The sequence below is a fragment of the Tamandua tetradactyla genome, chromosome 22 (genome assembly GCF_023851605.1).
Source record: "Tamandua tetradactyla isolate mTamTet1 chromosome 22, mTamTet1.pri, whole genome shotgun sequence".
NCBI classification, from domain to species: Eukaryota; Metazoa; Chordata; class Mammalia; order Pilosa; family Myrmecophagidae; genus Tamandua; species Tamandua tetradactyla.
In genome coordinates, this window is record NC_135348.1 from 41,524,534 (window position 1) to 41,538,524 (window position 13,991).

A 13,991-nucleotide genomic window follows, 5' to 3' on the forward strand; every position below is an offset into this window, starting at 1 on the left:
CAGGTAATAGTCTTAAATTTTAACATATATGCTTTCAAGGTTTAGCAGCAAGGAGGCACACTAGCAAGGAAAGAACGATGTAAGGAATTCATGCACCAAGGCAAGCCTTTTGGAAGAGGTTTTTTAATTTAATTATGGGGTCTTGCGAGTCTGTGGTTGATCCTTTTCCTTTTCTCATGTCTCCAGAACCAAGAAGAGGATTTTGACATTTGGCTAGTCAAAAGTGAATTTGACTTTAGAATTATAAAAAGGAACCTTTATATTAGCAGCAACAGTCTGGGCAATCAAACACTTGGGTGTAAATGAGGTTCATTTCATTTTAATATAAACCTTATAAATGTTGTTTCTCATAAAGGAAGATAGTCTGTTGTAAGAGATGAAATATCTTGTCCTGAAGAGAAGGTTGCAGATCTTGAAAGTTCTTTCAATGGGCTTTTTATCATAATGTGAACCAATCAAGCAATCATATTCCAAACAGATTGAGGATCTTATCTCTGAAAACGCATCTCCCGAAGGATTTTCCAAGCCACTGTGAAATCAGAGGTAGCAGAGTCTTTCTTACAAACTCTCCACTCATTCCAAAAAGACTAGTGTACGCTTTGGCTCCCTAACCTCAACTTGTTTCAGCATCAGATTACTGCTTTGCGGATGAGCAGCATTTCTTCTGCTGTGGTCTGTGGTCTAATATTAATTCATTTTCACAATGGAAACCCTATGGATTAGATCATTTTTCCTAGGTTTATGTCCCAAGGAATATCTAACCTATGCTGCTTGTTTTTGTTAAATTACCACATTTTCTGTATGATTAAATGCCTGAATAATGAAGACTTAAGGGACTAAATTTAATGTGCCATGTATTAATATGAGCAATGGGGGAAAACATATGATTTTGCTTTAAATAAAATCTCTTAGTAGCAAATGTTTCACCTCTCCCTTTTTTTTTTTTTTTTTTAGATCAAATGAGAGTTTCGGCAAAGCAGAGCCAAAGAAATGGAGCATCGTGCAGTGACACTCAGCAAGCTGGAACTAGCAGCCCTGAGATTCTTTTAGAAGACTTCGGAAAGTGGAAGGAGATTCTGGTTACAGGCCAATGTGTTGGGAGTAATGATATTGGCTGACTCCTATTCCTGTTGGGATAGAACTACTTGCCATTTCCCCCACATGTGTCAGGTATACTTTACATCATCCACGTAGACCTATCAACCCATCAATATGGATAGTCACGGGGCATCTAATAGAAAAATTGTGTACAACCACTTTAAATTTCAACACAGAAGGGCTTGTACAATCTTTGTTCCTTTTCTAGTATCATCATGATAGTCTCAAAGTCAAAAATAATTAGGCAAAAAAGGGAAAATAATGTATCTTGATTTGTACTTCAGAAATGCTCCCTAAACTGTGGTGGTTAAACTAAAAATATAAACCCTCCAGAACTGTTGTGCATGTTTTGCATATTTTGCTAAAAGCTGTTACATTTAACTACAAGTGAGAAGAATTAGGTGTTTTGTTTTCAATTTTGCTGTTAAATGACAATTCTGATCTAAAATTATAGATTTTGCTACTTTACCCTGAATTAAATTGAATAGATGTGAGGACTATAAATATATTGAAAGAAGTTTTAGTTTTTCTTAGGCCAAGCTTAAAAAGAAAAAAAAATCTACGTCTTTGACAGGTTCTAACAGAGTGTCATTTTTACTTTGAACTTCTCCAAGTGGGAGGGGGACATAGAAAAGGAGAAATCTGGGAAAGCACTGTTCCATTTTCTTTTTCAGTAGCTGAGAGAGTGTGTAGTATAGGGAAATAAGCATAGACATTTTGGGTTCGAATTCTTGTACTTTCTCTATGATTTTTCTGCAAACCTACAAGTTCTTTATTCAAAAAAAGGAAAAAAAATCTGGTACTTGCTAGCTGTATGGGCTGGGCAACAATTTTCTCATTTATTATACAGATATTTACTTCATAGTTATATATAGTATTTACTTCATAGGACTATTCTGAGAATTAAATAAGATAGTATAAGTGCTCAGTAAATATTATGTCATTTCTCTTTCATTTTTCCCTCTGGAAATTTCCACCATATGTGAGTTAAAGAGACTAAAAAGGGATTTTTTTCCAGTTACTTTTTTCAGTGTTTAAAACCATCAATTATTTAATACTACACCAGATTCTGAGATGGATAAAATGCATGCATTCAGTTTATTAACTTTCTAGGTAAGAAATTTATCTCCTAGTCATTTAAGTAGTTTAAGAAACATATGTTACGTTTAAACATGAAGTCTGTCTCTCCTATACTTCATGAAGCTTTTCCTGACTTCAAGCTGGAAAATGATGAGGTTGAAAGCATTCTGGCCTCAAGACCCCACCATTTTTGAGTCGTCCCCCAAAAATCCAGTCACAGATGCCTCAGGATAGTCAAATGCAAAACATTCAGGGAATAGACTTGGTCAACGGACATGATACCAGCCTCCTTTGTTGTGCCACGAGTCGGGTCCTAATTTGTAGAGTTCAGTTTGAAAGTTCTACTGTTCTTCTTAGATGCCACCCAACATTTAGAGTATCTCACGCCCTGATGTTTGTGATGCTTTTTGCCAATGATTCATTTCCTATTCTGCCCATCTTCATAGAATCGTAGTTACTCTGCCTGTGGTTTTTCTCTTGCTCTTAAACATTTTTTCAGATTTGGGTTGTGGGGCGGAAATACAAGGTCTGACTCATACAGGGAAGCTTCAATTCATATTTTCGACAAAGATTTGCCCAATTAATATCAGTGGAGTGTGATTATCTCAGCGTGTCTCTGGTTAGAAATGGTCTCAGCCCTGACCTCTCTGTGTAAATAAATAAGACCTCATAGTTTGTAACCATGGAGAAAGCAAGAGTTTACAAACATTTATACACAGTTATAAAGCTTCTCTGGAAGAAAATGGATGCAACTGAAAGGAAGATAAATTATCTTTAAAGATGTTTCTCAGATTGGATTGTCCTTAATAAATAACTCTGTTCTACACATTTCCTTTCTTTGAGCCAAATTCTGACTTTGGTTGTTGGCTCGTTCTGTTTGCTCACAGAGGGAGGTCCAAATAGGAAAGTGTGCAGTTGCCTCAACTTTCAAGAATTTAGAAAAAGTGAAAACATGCCATGCTGTGAAGTTTTATTCATTTCAATCAACTAATATTCATTGGGTACCTCCTATATGATTGTCACTGGGTAGAGTTCATTAGGGAGTCAAGGCACATAGAGACAAAGCAGGTAGTGATATGGGAGAGCATAAATGAAAGTATTACATGAGTTTTATGGATGCTTATTTCCATAGAACAATGCTTCTCAACTGGGGTGATTTTGACCTCAGTGGCATTTGGCAATCTCTGGTGACATTTTTTATTTTCACAACTGGAGAGGTGCTGCTGGTATCTGTTGGGTAGAGACCAGGGATTGTGTTAAACACCTTACAGTGCACAGCAGAGCCTCCCTAAGTCCTCACCAGCCCCCCAAACAAATAACTATTTTGTCCAAAATAGGGCTGAGGTTGAGAAATCCCACAGTAGACATTTCGAGGGAGGGAGAATCCATCAGGTGGAAAAGGCCTTTGTTTTGCAAAATTGTGTCAGAATATTGTTATATAAGTGATCTTTTAAAAAATGTTCTTCCTTTTCTTTGAAGAAATTGGAAGATATTTCTTTGCCCTTGAGTTGAAGTGTCTTTTTGTTGTCAGTTAGGCACTGCAGTACTACTGCTTATGTGCTCATGAGTTTTCTGAGAGCTTCTGGAAAGAGCTCCTGAGTTTAGTCTTACAACGTCTCCTTCCCCAGGGCTCAGATCAGAGTCTATGAGATGTGGTGAGGTTGCCAAGCTCCATGACACACACAGTTCTGTGTTTCCCTAATGCTTCCATCCGTATGGTCCACACTGTCATGTAAATCGCCCCTTGGCAGCCACTGCCAATCCCTGACACCTCCAAGCCATTGTACCTACCAAGATGCTTGAACCCTAGAGAGAACAGAGCTAAGGCTAAAGCTGGGACTTCTGCCCTTTACTTCAGTGCTTTGCAATCAGAAAGGAAATAAGAGAGAGAGAAAAAAGAGAGAAAGTGGAGGATAGAAGAAAGGAGGCAGGCAAAGAGGAGCATACTTGACATTAGTTTGCAGCTGTTCTGATGCCCCCAACCCTTTGGAGGTACTGTGGTTTGGAACATATTGACCCTCAACTCCCTGTTCCCTCCACTTTAGAGAACGCTTTCTCAATCTTCAAGTAGGATGAAGGGTCCTTCTTGTAGTCTCCACACAGGCTTTGCAGCTCTCTAACCAAACATTTATGTTATAGTTGTCCCTTTAGGTGATTCTTTTCCCCAACAGGTTGAAAGCAACTTCAGGACAAGTGCTGTGTCAGTCCATGTTCCCAGGACAGTGGCTGATGTGTGGTAGCCATTAATGAATAAACCACTACCCAATCTTCACTACAGGACTTAATCAAATATCAGAAAGGGAAAAGGTGTGTAATATTTTCAGTTTTCTGGGGCTTCAAACCTGCCTAACATCTATTTGCTTGGTACAAAATAAAGGGAAATATGATATATTTCTTATTTCCTTCATTTATCATCCTAGTCACAGTGCAGCCATCATTTCCTCTTCATCCCCATCATGCAATCCCTTGTTCTCACTGTCACGTCATGATTATTTTTTCTCTTTGTATTTATTATTATTTTTATCTCTTCATTGAATTGTTTGCTCTTGAATGAAAGAAACTATGTCATATCTTTGGGTATTATATCCAAAGTACTTCATTTCCACTAATGTGCATTTAGTGTTTGCTGCTATTACTGACAGAATGCACATGGAAATGTCAGGAGTTGTTGCATAAAAAAATCTCTATTTCCTTTGCCTCATGTGCTGAATGGTGCATTTTGTTAAGCATTTTCTTACTCATAAGTAGTGTTTTCTTTTTTCTTGCCTTTGAATCCCAGCTTCCTATGGTTAGGACATGTGTGGTTACACTTAGTTATATTTGAGTTTATTCATGTTCTAGTTTGCTAACTGCTGGAATGCTAGGGAGGAAAGAACACAGGGTTCACTGGACCCATATAGTTTCAAAAACCCACAGGGCAAAGTCCATAAGATTTCAAAGTCTGAAAGTCATCTTAGGAGCTTTAGAAAGTGGCCCTTTCCAAGGGCCTATGCAGAGGCCTGCCTCTCTCCAAACGCAACCTTGGGGGACACTGGGGAGACCACCTTTTTCTCAGCTCCGCCCTCTCCAAGGATCGGGGCTGCACCCAGGCTCTCTGCCACCTCCAGATCACATGCTCAACCCCTCTATGTGGTGGCAGCCAGGCTCTCCCCAAACCCCAAGGAATGTGCTTCACCCTCTCCAAGGCCTGAGGCGGCATGACTCTTCCACTGCAATGAAATGGAAGGCCCATCCTCTGCCTTTGGGGCAAACTCACCCTCTCCACAGGCTTGGGTGGGTCCGCTCTCCTGGCCTGAGGCTTCTTGACTTCAGACCTCAGCCTCCATGGTTCTGCCTCTGAAGTTATTTTTCTTCCAGTGTGTCCCTTCTCTGTCTCTCTCAGTATTGACTGGCGGTGATTCTCTTTATACAGATCCTGCAACACTCTCATTGGCTTTCTATGCCATAGCCATGAATCATGCCCATCAGACGTAAGGAGTTTCCACAAATCCCTCCTGGATAACTCCAGGTCCAATCCTGGCTTTCTCTGAAATGTCTGGCTGGTTCCACATTTGGTCAAGTCTTCATGTAGGGCACTATTCTCTGGGGTCTCCCTTCCAGGAAGCCCAGAATTCTCTAGAACATCAACTTCTGGTTTCTTTGTGCCCAAGAGTTCAGTTCTCAGCTTATCTCTCTCCTGTCACATTTCACTATAAACTGTGAGGAGAAACCAGTCTGCACTTTTGACATTTAATTTGGAGATCTCTTCTGCTAAATATCCAAGCTCATGGTTTTTAAAATCTGCCTTCCAGCCAAAACCACTCATCAATTTTGCCAGATTATCTGCTATTTTAAAACAAGGATCACCTTCCTTCCAGTCTGCAATAACAAACACTTCATCGCTGTCTGAGGCCTCATCAACAGTATCTTTAGAGCCCACTTTCTACCAACAATCTCTTGAAAGCATTCTAGGCCTTCTCTATCGAGCTCCTCACAACTCTTCCAAAAATCTTCCCTTTATCCATGTAAAAAGCTGTTCCAACATGTTTGGTATTTGCAAACCGCAGCAGCAGCACCCCACTCTCGGTACCAAAATCTGTTGTAGTTAAACTAGCTGCCAGAATGCAATATACCAGAAACAGAATGGCTTTTAAAAAGGGGAATTTAATAAGTTGCTATTTTACAGTTCTAAGGCCAAGATAATGTCCCAATTAAAGTAAGTCTCTATAAATGTCCAATCAAATTGGACATTTCATCAGAAGGCCCATGAAGTTCAGGGTTTCTCTCTCATCTGGAAGGGCACATGGTGAACACGGCATCGTCTGCTAGCTTCTTCTCCTGGCTTCCTGTTTCATGAAGCTCCCGAGAGGCAGTTTCCTCCTTCATCTCCAAAGGTCACTGGCTGGTGGACTCTGCTTCTCGTGGCTATGTTGTTCTGCTCTGCTCTCTCTGAATCTCCTCATTCTCCAAAATGTTTCCTCTTTTATAGGACTACAGAGACTAATCAAGACCCACCCGAATGGATGGAGACATGCTTCCAGCTAATCCAGTTTAACAATCACTCTTGATTAAATCACATCTCCAGGGAGATGATCTGATTACAGTTTCAAACATACAGTACTGAATAGGGATTAGAAGAAACAGTTGCCTTTACAGAATGGAATTAAGATTAAAACATGGCTTTTTTAGGGTACATGCATCATTTCAAACCAGCACAATTCATAAGAATTTTTTCTTTCAAATCATTTACATTATAGAGTAATAAAATAATTTTCTGGAATGAATTCTCACATAACACCTAAGTAAATGTATTAAGAAAAATGACAACAGCAAGGAACAGCAAGCAAGCAATCTTTGCCTGCTGATACATTGTGCCTTGATGTAGTGGATTTTTATTATTATCATTATTTTGATTAGAAAGGCAGAAAAAAATTAAAGTGAGGGGGTTGGTAATAAAACAGAATGAGTTTAGTAGGGGGAAAAAGTGAGGTTTTATTGGAAAATGAAAGATCAATGAATTAGAGCTAATGATAGGTTTGATTAAAGGGATATAGAAGTTGATGCAGAAAGCCAGAAGAATAGAAGGGTAAATGGAGGGATAAGTACACTCTCAACATGAGTTTGTGCAAGGAATCTCTGGATTTTGGTGATTTAGAAACAATTGTTTGGCAATAAAAAGACTGTAGTGCATGCAAATAGATTATCTAATCAAAGGGAAATTATCTAAAGTCTTCATCCTCATCCTTACTCTAGTGGAGCAGTTGCTTCATATAGAGAAAGAAATGCCATTTGCATCCTGGTTTATGGTGCTAGACTAAATTTGCTATGACTTAATCTAATTTTTCTCAGATCCAGTGGGGGAATCCCAAGTGTACAGTTTGCAAATCTGTTTCTCATTTTCTTAGTTTATGATAAGTTTATTTTCATAAGTAAACTTAGAGATGACTGATCTTCTCTCCCTCTCTTTCTCTCTCTCTGCATATATAGCATAAAATTTATTATAGGCTACTAAACCCTAGAAATTCGAATGCACATACATTATCTGTTTTAAAATATAATTTAAAGACATTCACATTGCTTTCCTACAGCTCAAGCTTTGCTCTTACCTTATACATTAGTAGATATGTTCTCTTTCCCTTTGCAGAATTGTTGAATTGTAATATAAGTGCAACATATTTATATGGCTTTTGATGAGAAACTGGAAAGAAGGATTAAATCAGGAGACAAGACGTTCTGTTGGAATCAACTGGAATCATTGCTGTTAAAACGCCAGCGCACCGTCTGTGCATTCTTTCCCTCTCTTCTCATTGCCTAATTGGGAGAGGTGTTAATGCAGTGAAGAGTGCCCAAAGCATAATACCAGCTTTGTGAAACAGAAAACAGAAAAATCCAATTATTATTTTGGGGAGGTTGGACAACCGTCTATGATACAGCAGAATGAATGTGGTTGCAACTTTGCCTGGATTGTAATTATGAATAACAGAAATATTTAGCATGAATCCAGGAGTTGATAATACCCCCCATACACCAGAAAACTCCTGGTTCTGGTTACTAGATGGTATGGACATCATTTGATAACTATAAGAATTGAAAAAAAATATTCAATATATTTATTGGTTTTCCACCTTGACTGATTTATATTGAAGCAGTCCCAGATAATTTTTTCCTGAAGTTTAATAAAGAAAGACAAATATTGATTCACACATTTCACTACTGCCTTTAGTTAGGATTCACTATTGCCCCAAACTGCTTCAAATGAAGATCTCTAAAAGTATGAATTGAGATTAGATTACGGAATAGCATTGAGTGTTAACTTGAAAGAGGATTGGACATGTCGGAGGATCATCATTCAACCCGATGCATGTAACATACCGGTTCATGCTAATTAGTTTGTCAGTGAAAAGCAAAGGACTCCAAGTGACTGTGGGAAAGGACTTGATGATTTGCTATTGCTGATCAGTCTCACAAAAGGCGGATTGTCTATTGTGCTGAAGGAGAGAATAGGACATCAAAGAATCTCTTAGGGTTTGGATATGGCAGGGTAACAGCAGTGACTGACAGGAAGTCTAAAACCCATTGGGTTGATTTTCTGAAAATATAATTTGAATTTATATCTTCAGTGTTCCAAAAGGGTCTAATGGTTAGAAGATTGAAGTTTTATCATGTAAACCTTCCTTTCATACTTATTCACATTATTCGGGTGAGCAAATTTTGAATCTGGTGAAAAAGGAAGGAGCCCACATTTTAGACATCAGAGTTTATTGTCAATACAGTACACACAAATAGGACACAGCAGAACCACAAGAAACGGTGAACTTTTTCTATGCAAATCCTTTATTTGCTTGCCATTTCAAAGTGCTGCTGCATGCACTTGTATTACTTGGTTTGGACACATGTAGAATACATAAATACTAAAAAAAAATTAATCAGCTTAACAAATAGCAACCTCACTCAAATATTGCACTTGGACTTTTAGTGATAGTATAAAAGAAGCTTAGCTGGGACAGAGTAGACAGCAATTATCACACTAGCGTCTACCATAGTCAACATTTAAGTTAGTTACCCAGGATTTGTCTGTTTATAACTTACTTATTTTGCATAATAATGTTATGATGCTCTTTTTTTTCCAATTATTTTTATCTAATTTTTTTAATTAGAGAAGTTAAAAAAGTCATGTAAAAATACAGTATCCTATATATCCTACTACAGGTAATTAATATATTTGCATGGTACCTTTGTTACAAATGATGAAAGAATATTGTAATTGTACAATTAATTATGGTTGGTAGTTTGCATTAGGGTCTATTTTTCCCTGTATACCATCCTTATATTAGGATCTTGCATTAGTGTGATACATTTGTCATAATTCATGAAAGAACAGTTTTATTGTAGTTCTATTAAGTACAGACCATCATTTATAATAGGGTTCATTGTGTTGTGCAGACCTGTGTTTTATCTTTTAATTTTCATTCTAACAACATATATATGATGTCAAATTTCTCCTATTAACCATATTCACATATATAATTAATGTATAATTAATTAATTATAGTTAATTAAACAAATAATGTTCTGCTACCATCACTGCCATCCATTCCCAAAACTTTACAATCATCCCAAATAGAAATTATGTACAAATTATGCATTAACTGCTTATTCCCTACCCCAAAAGCAGTCCCTGGTAAACTATATTCTAGATTCTAACCCTATGAGTTTGCTTATTCTAAGTATTTCATATCAGTGAGATTACATATTATTTGTCCTTTTATGTCTGGCTTATTTTACTCAATGTGTTTTCAAAGTTCATCCCTGTTGTCACATTAATGAGAAATATCTTCCTTTTTATTGCTGAATAGTATTCCATTGTATGTATATATTACAATTTATCTATCCAGTCATCAGTTGATGGATACTTGGATTACTTCCATCTTTTGGCAATTGTGAATAATACCACTATGAACATTGGTGCACATATGTGTTCAAGTCCCTACTTTCAATTTTTTTGGGTACATACCTAGTACAGGGACTGCTAACTCAAGTGATAATTCTACTCTTACCTTTCTGAGGAACTGCCAACCCTCTTCCACAGTGGCTGCACCATTTTACATCCCCCCCCAGCAATGAATGAGTGTCCTATTTCTCCACATCTTCTCCAGCACCTATAATTTTCTATTTATTAATAGTAGCTATTCTATTTGGTATAAAATAATATCTCATTGTGGTTTTGATTTGCATTTCCCTAATGGTTAATGATGTTGAACATCTTTTCATGTACTTTTTAGTCATTTGTATATCCTCTTTGGAGAAATGTCTTTTCAAGCCTTTTGCCTATTTTTAAATTGGGTTGTAGTCTTTTTATTGTTGAGTTGAGGGACTTTATATATTATGGATATTAAACTAGTATCAGAGATGTGGTTTCCAAATATTTTCTCATGTTGGTTAGGCTGTCTTTTCACTTTCATAATAGATTTCTTTTGTACACTTTCATACTAAATTCCTTTTAATGAGGTCCCATTTGTATTCTCTTTTGTGGCTTGTGCTTTGAGTGTTAAGTCTAAGAAATAGAAAGATAGTCCCCTAAATTTTCTTCTAGGAGTTTTATACTCCTGGTTCTAATATTTCAGTCTTTAATCCATTTTGAGGTAATTTTGTGTATGTGTGAGATAGGGGTCCTCCTTTATTCATTTGCATATAGATATCCAATTGTCCCAGCAGCATTTGTTGAGGAGACTATTTTTTCACAATTGAGTGCACTTGGCAGCCGCAGCCTTGTCAAAAATCAATTTGTCATAGATGAGAAAGTCTGTTTCTGAACTCTGAATTTGATTTCATTGGTCTGCATGTCTATCCTTGGGCCTGTATCAGGCTGTTTTGACCATTCTACCTGTAGTAATCTTTAAATTCAGAAAATGTGAGTTCCAACCTTGTCCTTCTTTTACAAGATGGTGTAGCTATCCAGGGCCCCTTGCTCTCCCAAATAAATTTGGAAAAACTGGCTTTTCCATTTCTACAAAATAAGCTATAGGAATTTTGATTAGGATTGCTTTCAATTTTTAAATCATTTTGGGTTCATTTGACATCTTAAGAATTTTTGGTCTTCTGATTGATGGCATTCCATGCCCAAATAAATAAATGTATTTGATTTCTTTTAGCAAAATTTTGAAATTTTCCATGTATGAGTCCTTTCCATCGTTGGTTAAATTTATTCCTAGGTAGTGGAGTCTTTTAGTTGCTATTTTAAGTGAATATTTTTCTTGATTTCATCATCAGTGTATAGAAACATTTCTGATTTTTTCATGTTGATCTTGTACTCTACATTTTGCTAGAGTTTACTGGCTCTAGGAGCTTTGTTGTAGATATATATATAATCCTGCCTTCTGCAAATAGGTAAAGTTTTGCTTCTTCCTTTCCAATTTGATGCCTTTTTTTTCTTGTCAAACTGCTCTGGCTAAAACTTCCAGCACAGAGTAGAATAACAGCGGTGACAGTAGGCATTGTTGTCTTATTCCAGATCTTAGAGGAAAGGCTTTAGGTTTTTCATCAAGACTGTGATCTTAGCTGTGGGTTTTTCCTTTATGTTCTTTATCATGTTAAGGACATTTTCTTCTTTTCCTAGTTTTCTATGGTTTTTATCAAGAAAATATTCTTGATTTTATCAAATGGCTTTTCTGTGTCAATTGAGATGATTATGTAATTTTCCCCTTCATTTTTTAATGTGGTGTATTACATTAATTGACTTTCTTATGTTGAACCACATTTGCATACCTAGGATAAAATCCACATGCTCATGGGATGCAATTCTTTTTGTTTGTTTGCTTGTTTTGCACGGGCAGGCACCAGGAACCAGACCCAGGTCTCTGGCATGGCAGGTGAGAGCTCTGCCTGCTGAGCCACGTGGCCTGCCTGATACAATTCTTTAAATGTGCTGTTGGATTCAATTTGCTAGTAGTTTGCTGAGAATTTTTGCATCTATATTCATAATGAAAACTGGACTGTAATTTTCTTTTCATGTAGTATATTTATCTGGCTTTGGTATGATGGGGATTTTGGCCTCATAGAATGAGTTTGGCAGTGGCCCTTCCTGTTCAATTTTTGGAAGAACTTGATCAAGATTGCTATTAATTCTTCTTGTCCCTTGGCATAATTCACCTGCGCAGCCACCTGGTCTGGCTTTTCTTTGTTAGGAAGTTTTAGATGATGGGTTCATTCTTTTTGCTTATAATTTGTCTGTTGAGATCTTCTATTTTCTAGGGTCAGGGTAGGTTGATCATGTATTTCTAGGCATCTATGCATTTCATATAGATTGTCTAATTTGTTCACATATAGTTGTTCATAGTATCTTTTTACATTTTTCTTTCTGTGGGGTTAGTGTGAATGTCCCCTCTCATTTCTGATTTTATTTTCATCTTCTCTCTTTTTCTTTTTGTATGTCTAGCTAAGTTTAGAAAATTTTACTAATCTTTTCTAAAAGCCAAGTTTTTGCTTTATTAATGCTCTACTTCTTAAAAGTTCTCTATTTCACTTATTTCTGTGGCAATTTTGTTATTTCTTTTTTTCTGCATGGTTTTGGTTTAGTTTGCTATTATATTTCTAATTAATCCACATGTGCAATTAGGTCTTCAATTTTAATTCTTTCCTCTTTTTTTAATGTAAGCATTTATGGCTATAAATTTCCCTCTCAGTTTTGCCTTCCCTGCTTAACATAAGTTTTGATATGTTGTGTTCTTACTTTCTTCCATCTCAAGATGTTTACTGATTTCCCCGGTAATTTCTTTTATGACCCACTGAATGTTTAAGAGTTTGTTATTTAACTTACATTTATTTGTGATTTTCTAGCTCTCTGTCTGTTATTAATTTAAGGTTCATTCCAATATGGTAAAAGAAGATGCTTTGTATGATTTCAAAGTTTTCAAATTTCATGGGACTTCTTTTGCGTCCCAACATTCAGTCTATCCTGGAGAAGAATTCATGTGCACTTGAGAAAATTATATACCTGCTGTTGTGGGGGTGCAATGTTCTTTTATATGTGTTAGGTTGATTTATCATAGTACTTAAGTTCTCTGTTTCCTTATTGATCTTTTGTCTAGATGTTCTATCTATTGATGAGAGTGATGTAGTGAATTCTCCAACTATTAATGTAGAGGTGTCTGTTTCTTCCTTCAGTTTTTTTTTTTTTTTTTTTTTTTTTAATGTGGGCAGGCACCGGGAATCGAACCTGGGTCCTCTGGCATGGCAGGCAAGCATTCTTGCCTACTGAGCCTTAGTGGCTTGCCCTTTTCCTTCAATTTTGCCAGTGTTTGCCGCTTGTAGTTTTGGGCACCATGTTTTTGTGCATAAATATTTATGATATTTCTTTTTAGGTGAATTGCCACTTTTATTAATATATACTCTCCTTCTTTTTCTCTGGTAGCAGTTCTTGACTTAAAGGCTATTTTGTCCTATATTAGTATAGCTTAGCCCCAGCTCTTTTGATTACTATTTACATGGACTATCTTTTTTTCATCCTTTAACTTTCAATCTATTTGTGTCGTTTGGTCTAAGGTGAGGCTCTTACAACAACATATACACTGATCATGCTTTTTAAATCTGTTTTGCTAATCTGTGTCTTTTGACTGAGGAGTTTAATGCATTAAAGTTCAGTGTTAATCCTGTAGGGCAGTACTTACTTCAGCCATTTTGTCCTTTGGTTTTTATATATCATATATTTTCTTTGTCTCTCTTTTCCTTTATTGCCATCTCATTTTCTGTATTGTTGATCTTTTGTGATGCATCTGATTGATCCCTTTCTCATTTCTGTTTCTGTATATTTTTAAAATGCTTCCTTTGTTGGCACC

The 13,991-nt window shown here is 36.7% G+C and overlaps 1 protein-coding gene across 8 annotated transcripts in view; it reads left to right on the top strand.

The window, feature by feature from the left end:
- LOC143666122 (uncharacterized) overlaps nucleotides 1-8,303 on the top strand; it is a 198,950-nt gene extending 190,647 nt beyond the window's left edge. For 6 of the 8 annotated variants that reach the window (XR_013167408.1, XR_013167409.1, XR_013167410.1 and 3 more), the window contains one exon: nucleotides 955-1,446. Coding sequence is in view for 1 of the 8 variants with exons in the window: in XM_077139597.1 (XP_076995712.1) it covers nucleotides 955-1,118 (164 nt within the window). In the remaining 7 variants the exon portion in view is untranslated. Of the gene's footprint in view, nucleotides 1-954; nucleotides 1,447-2,116; nucleotides 2,212-4,349; nucleotides 4,518-7,801 lie in introns of those variants that run through there. The other 2 variants (XR_013167405.1, XR_013167404.1) reach the window with 2 other exon arrangements.
- The last annotated feature ends 5,688 nt before the right edge of the window (nucleotides 8,304-13,991 follow it).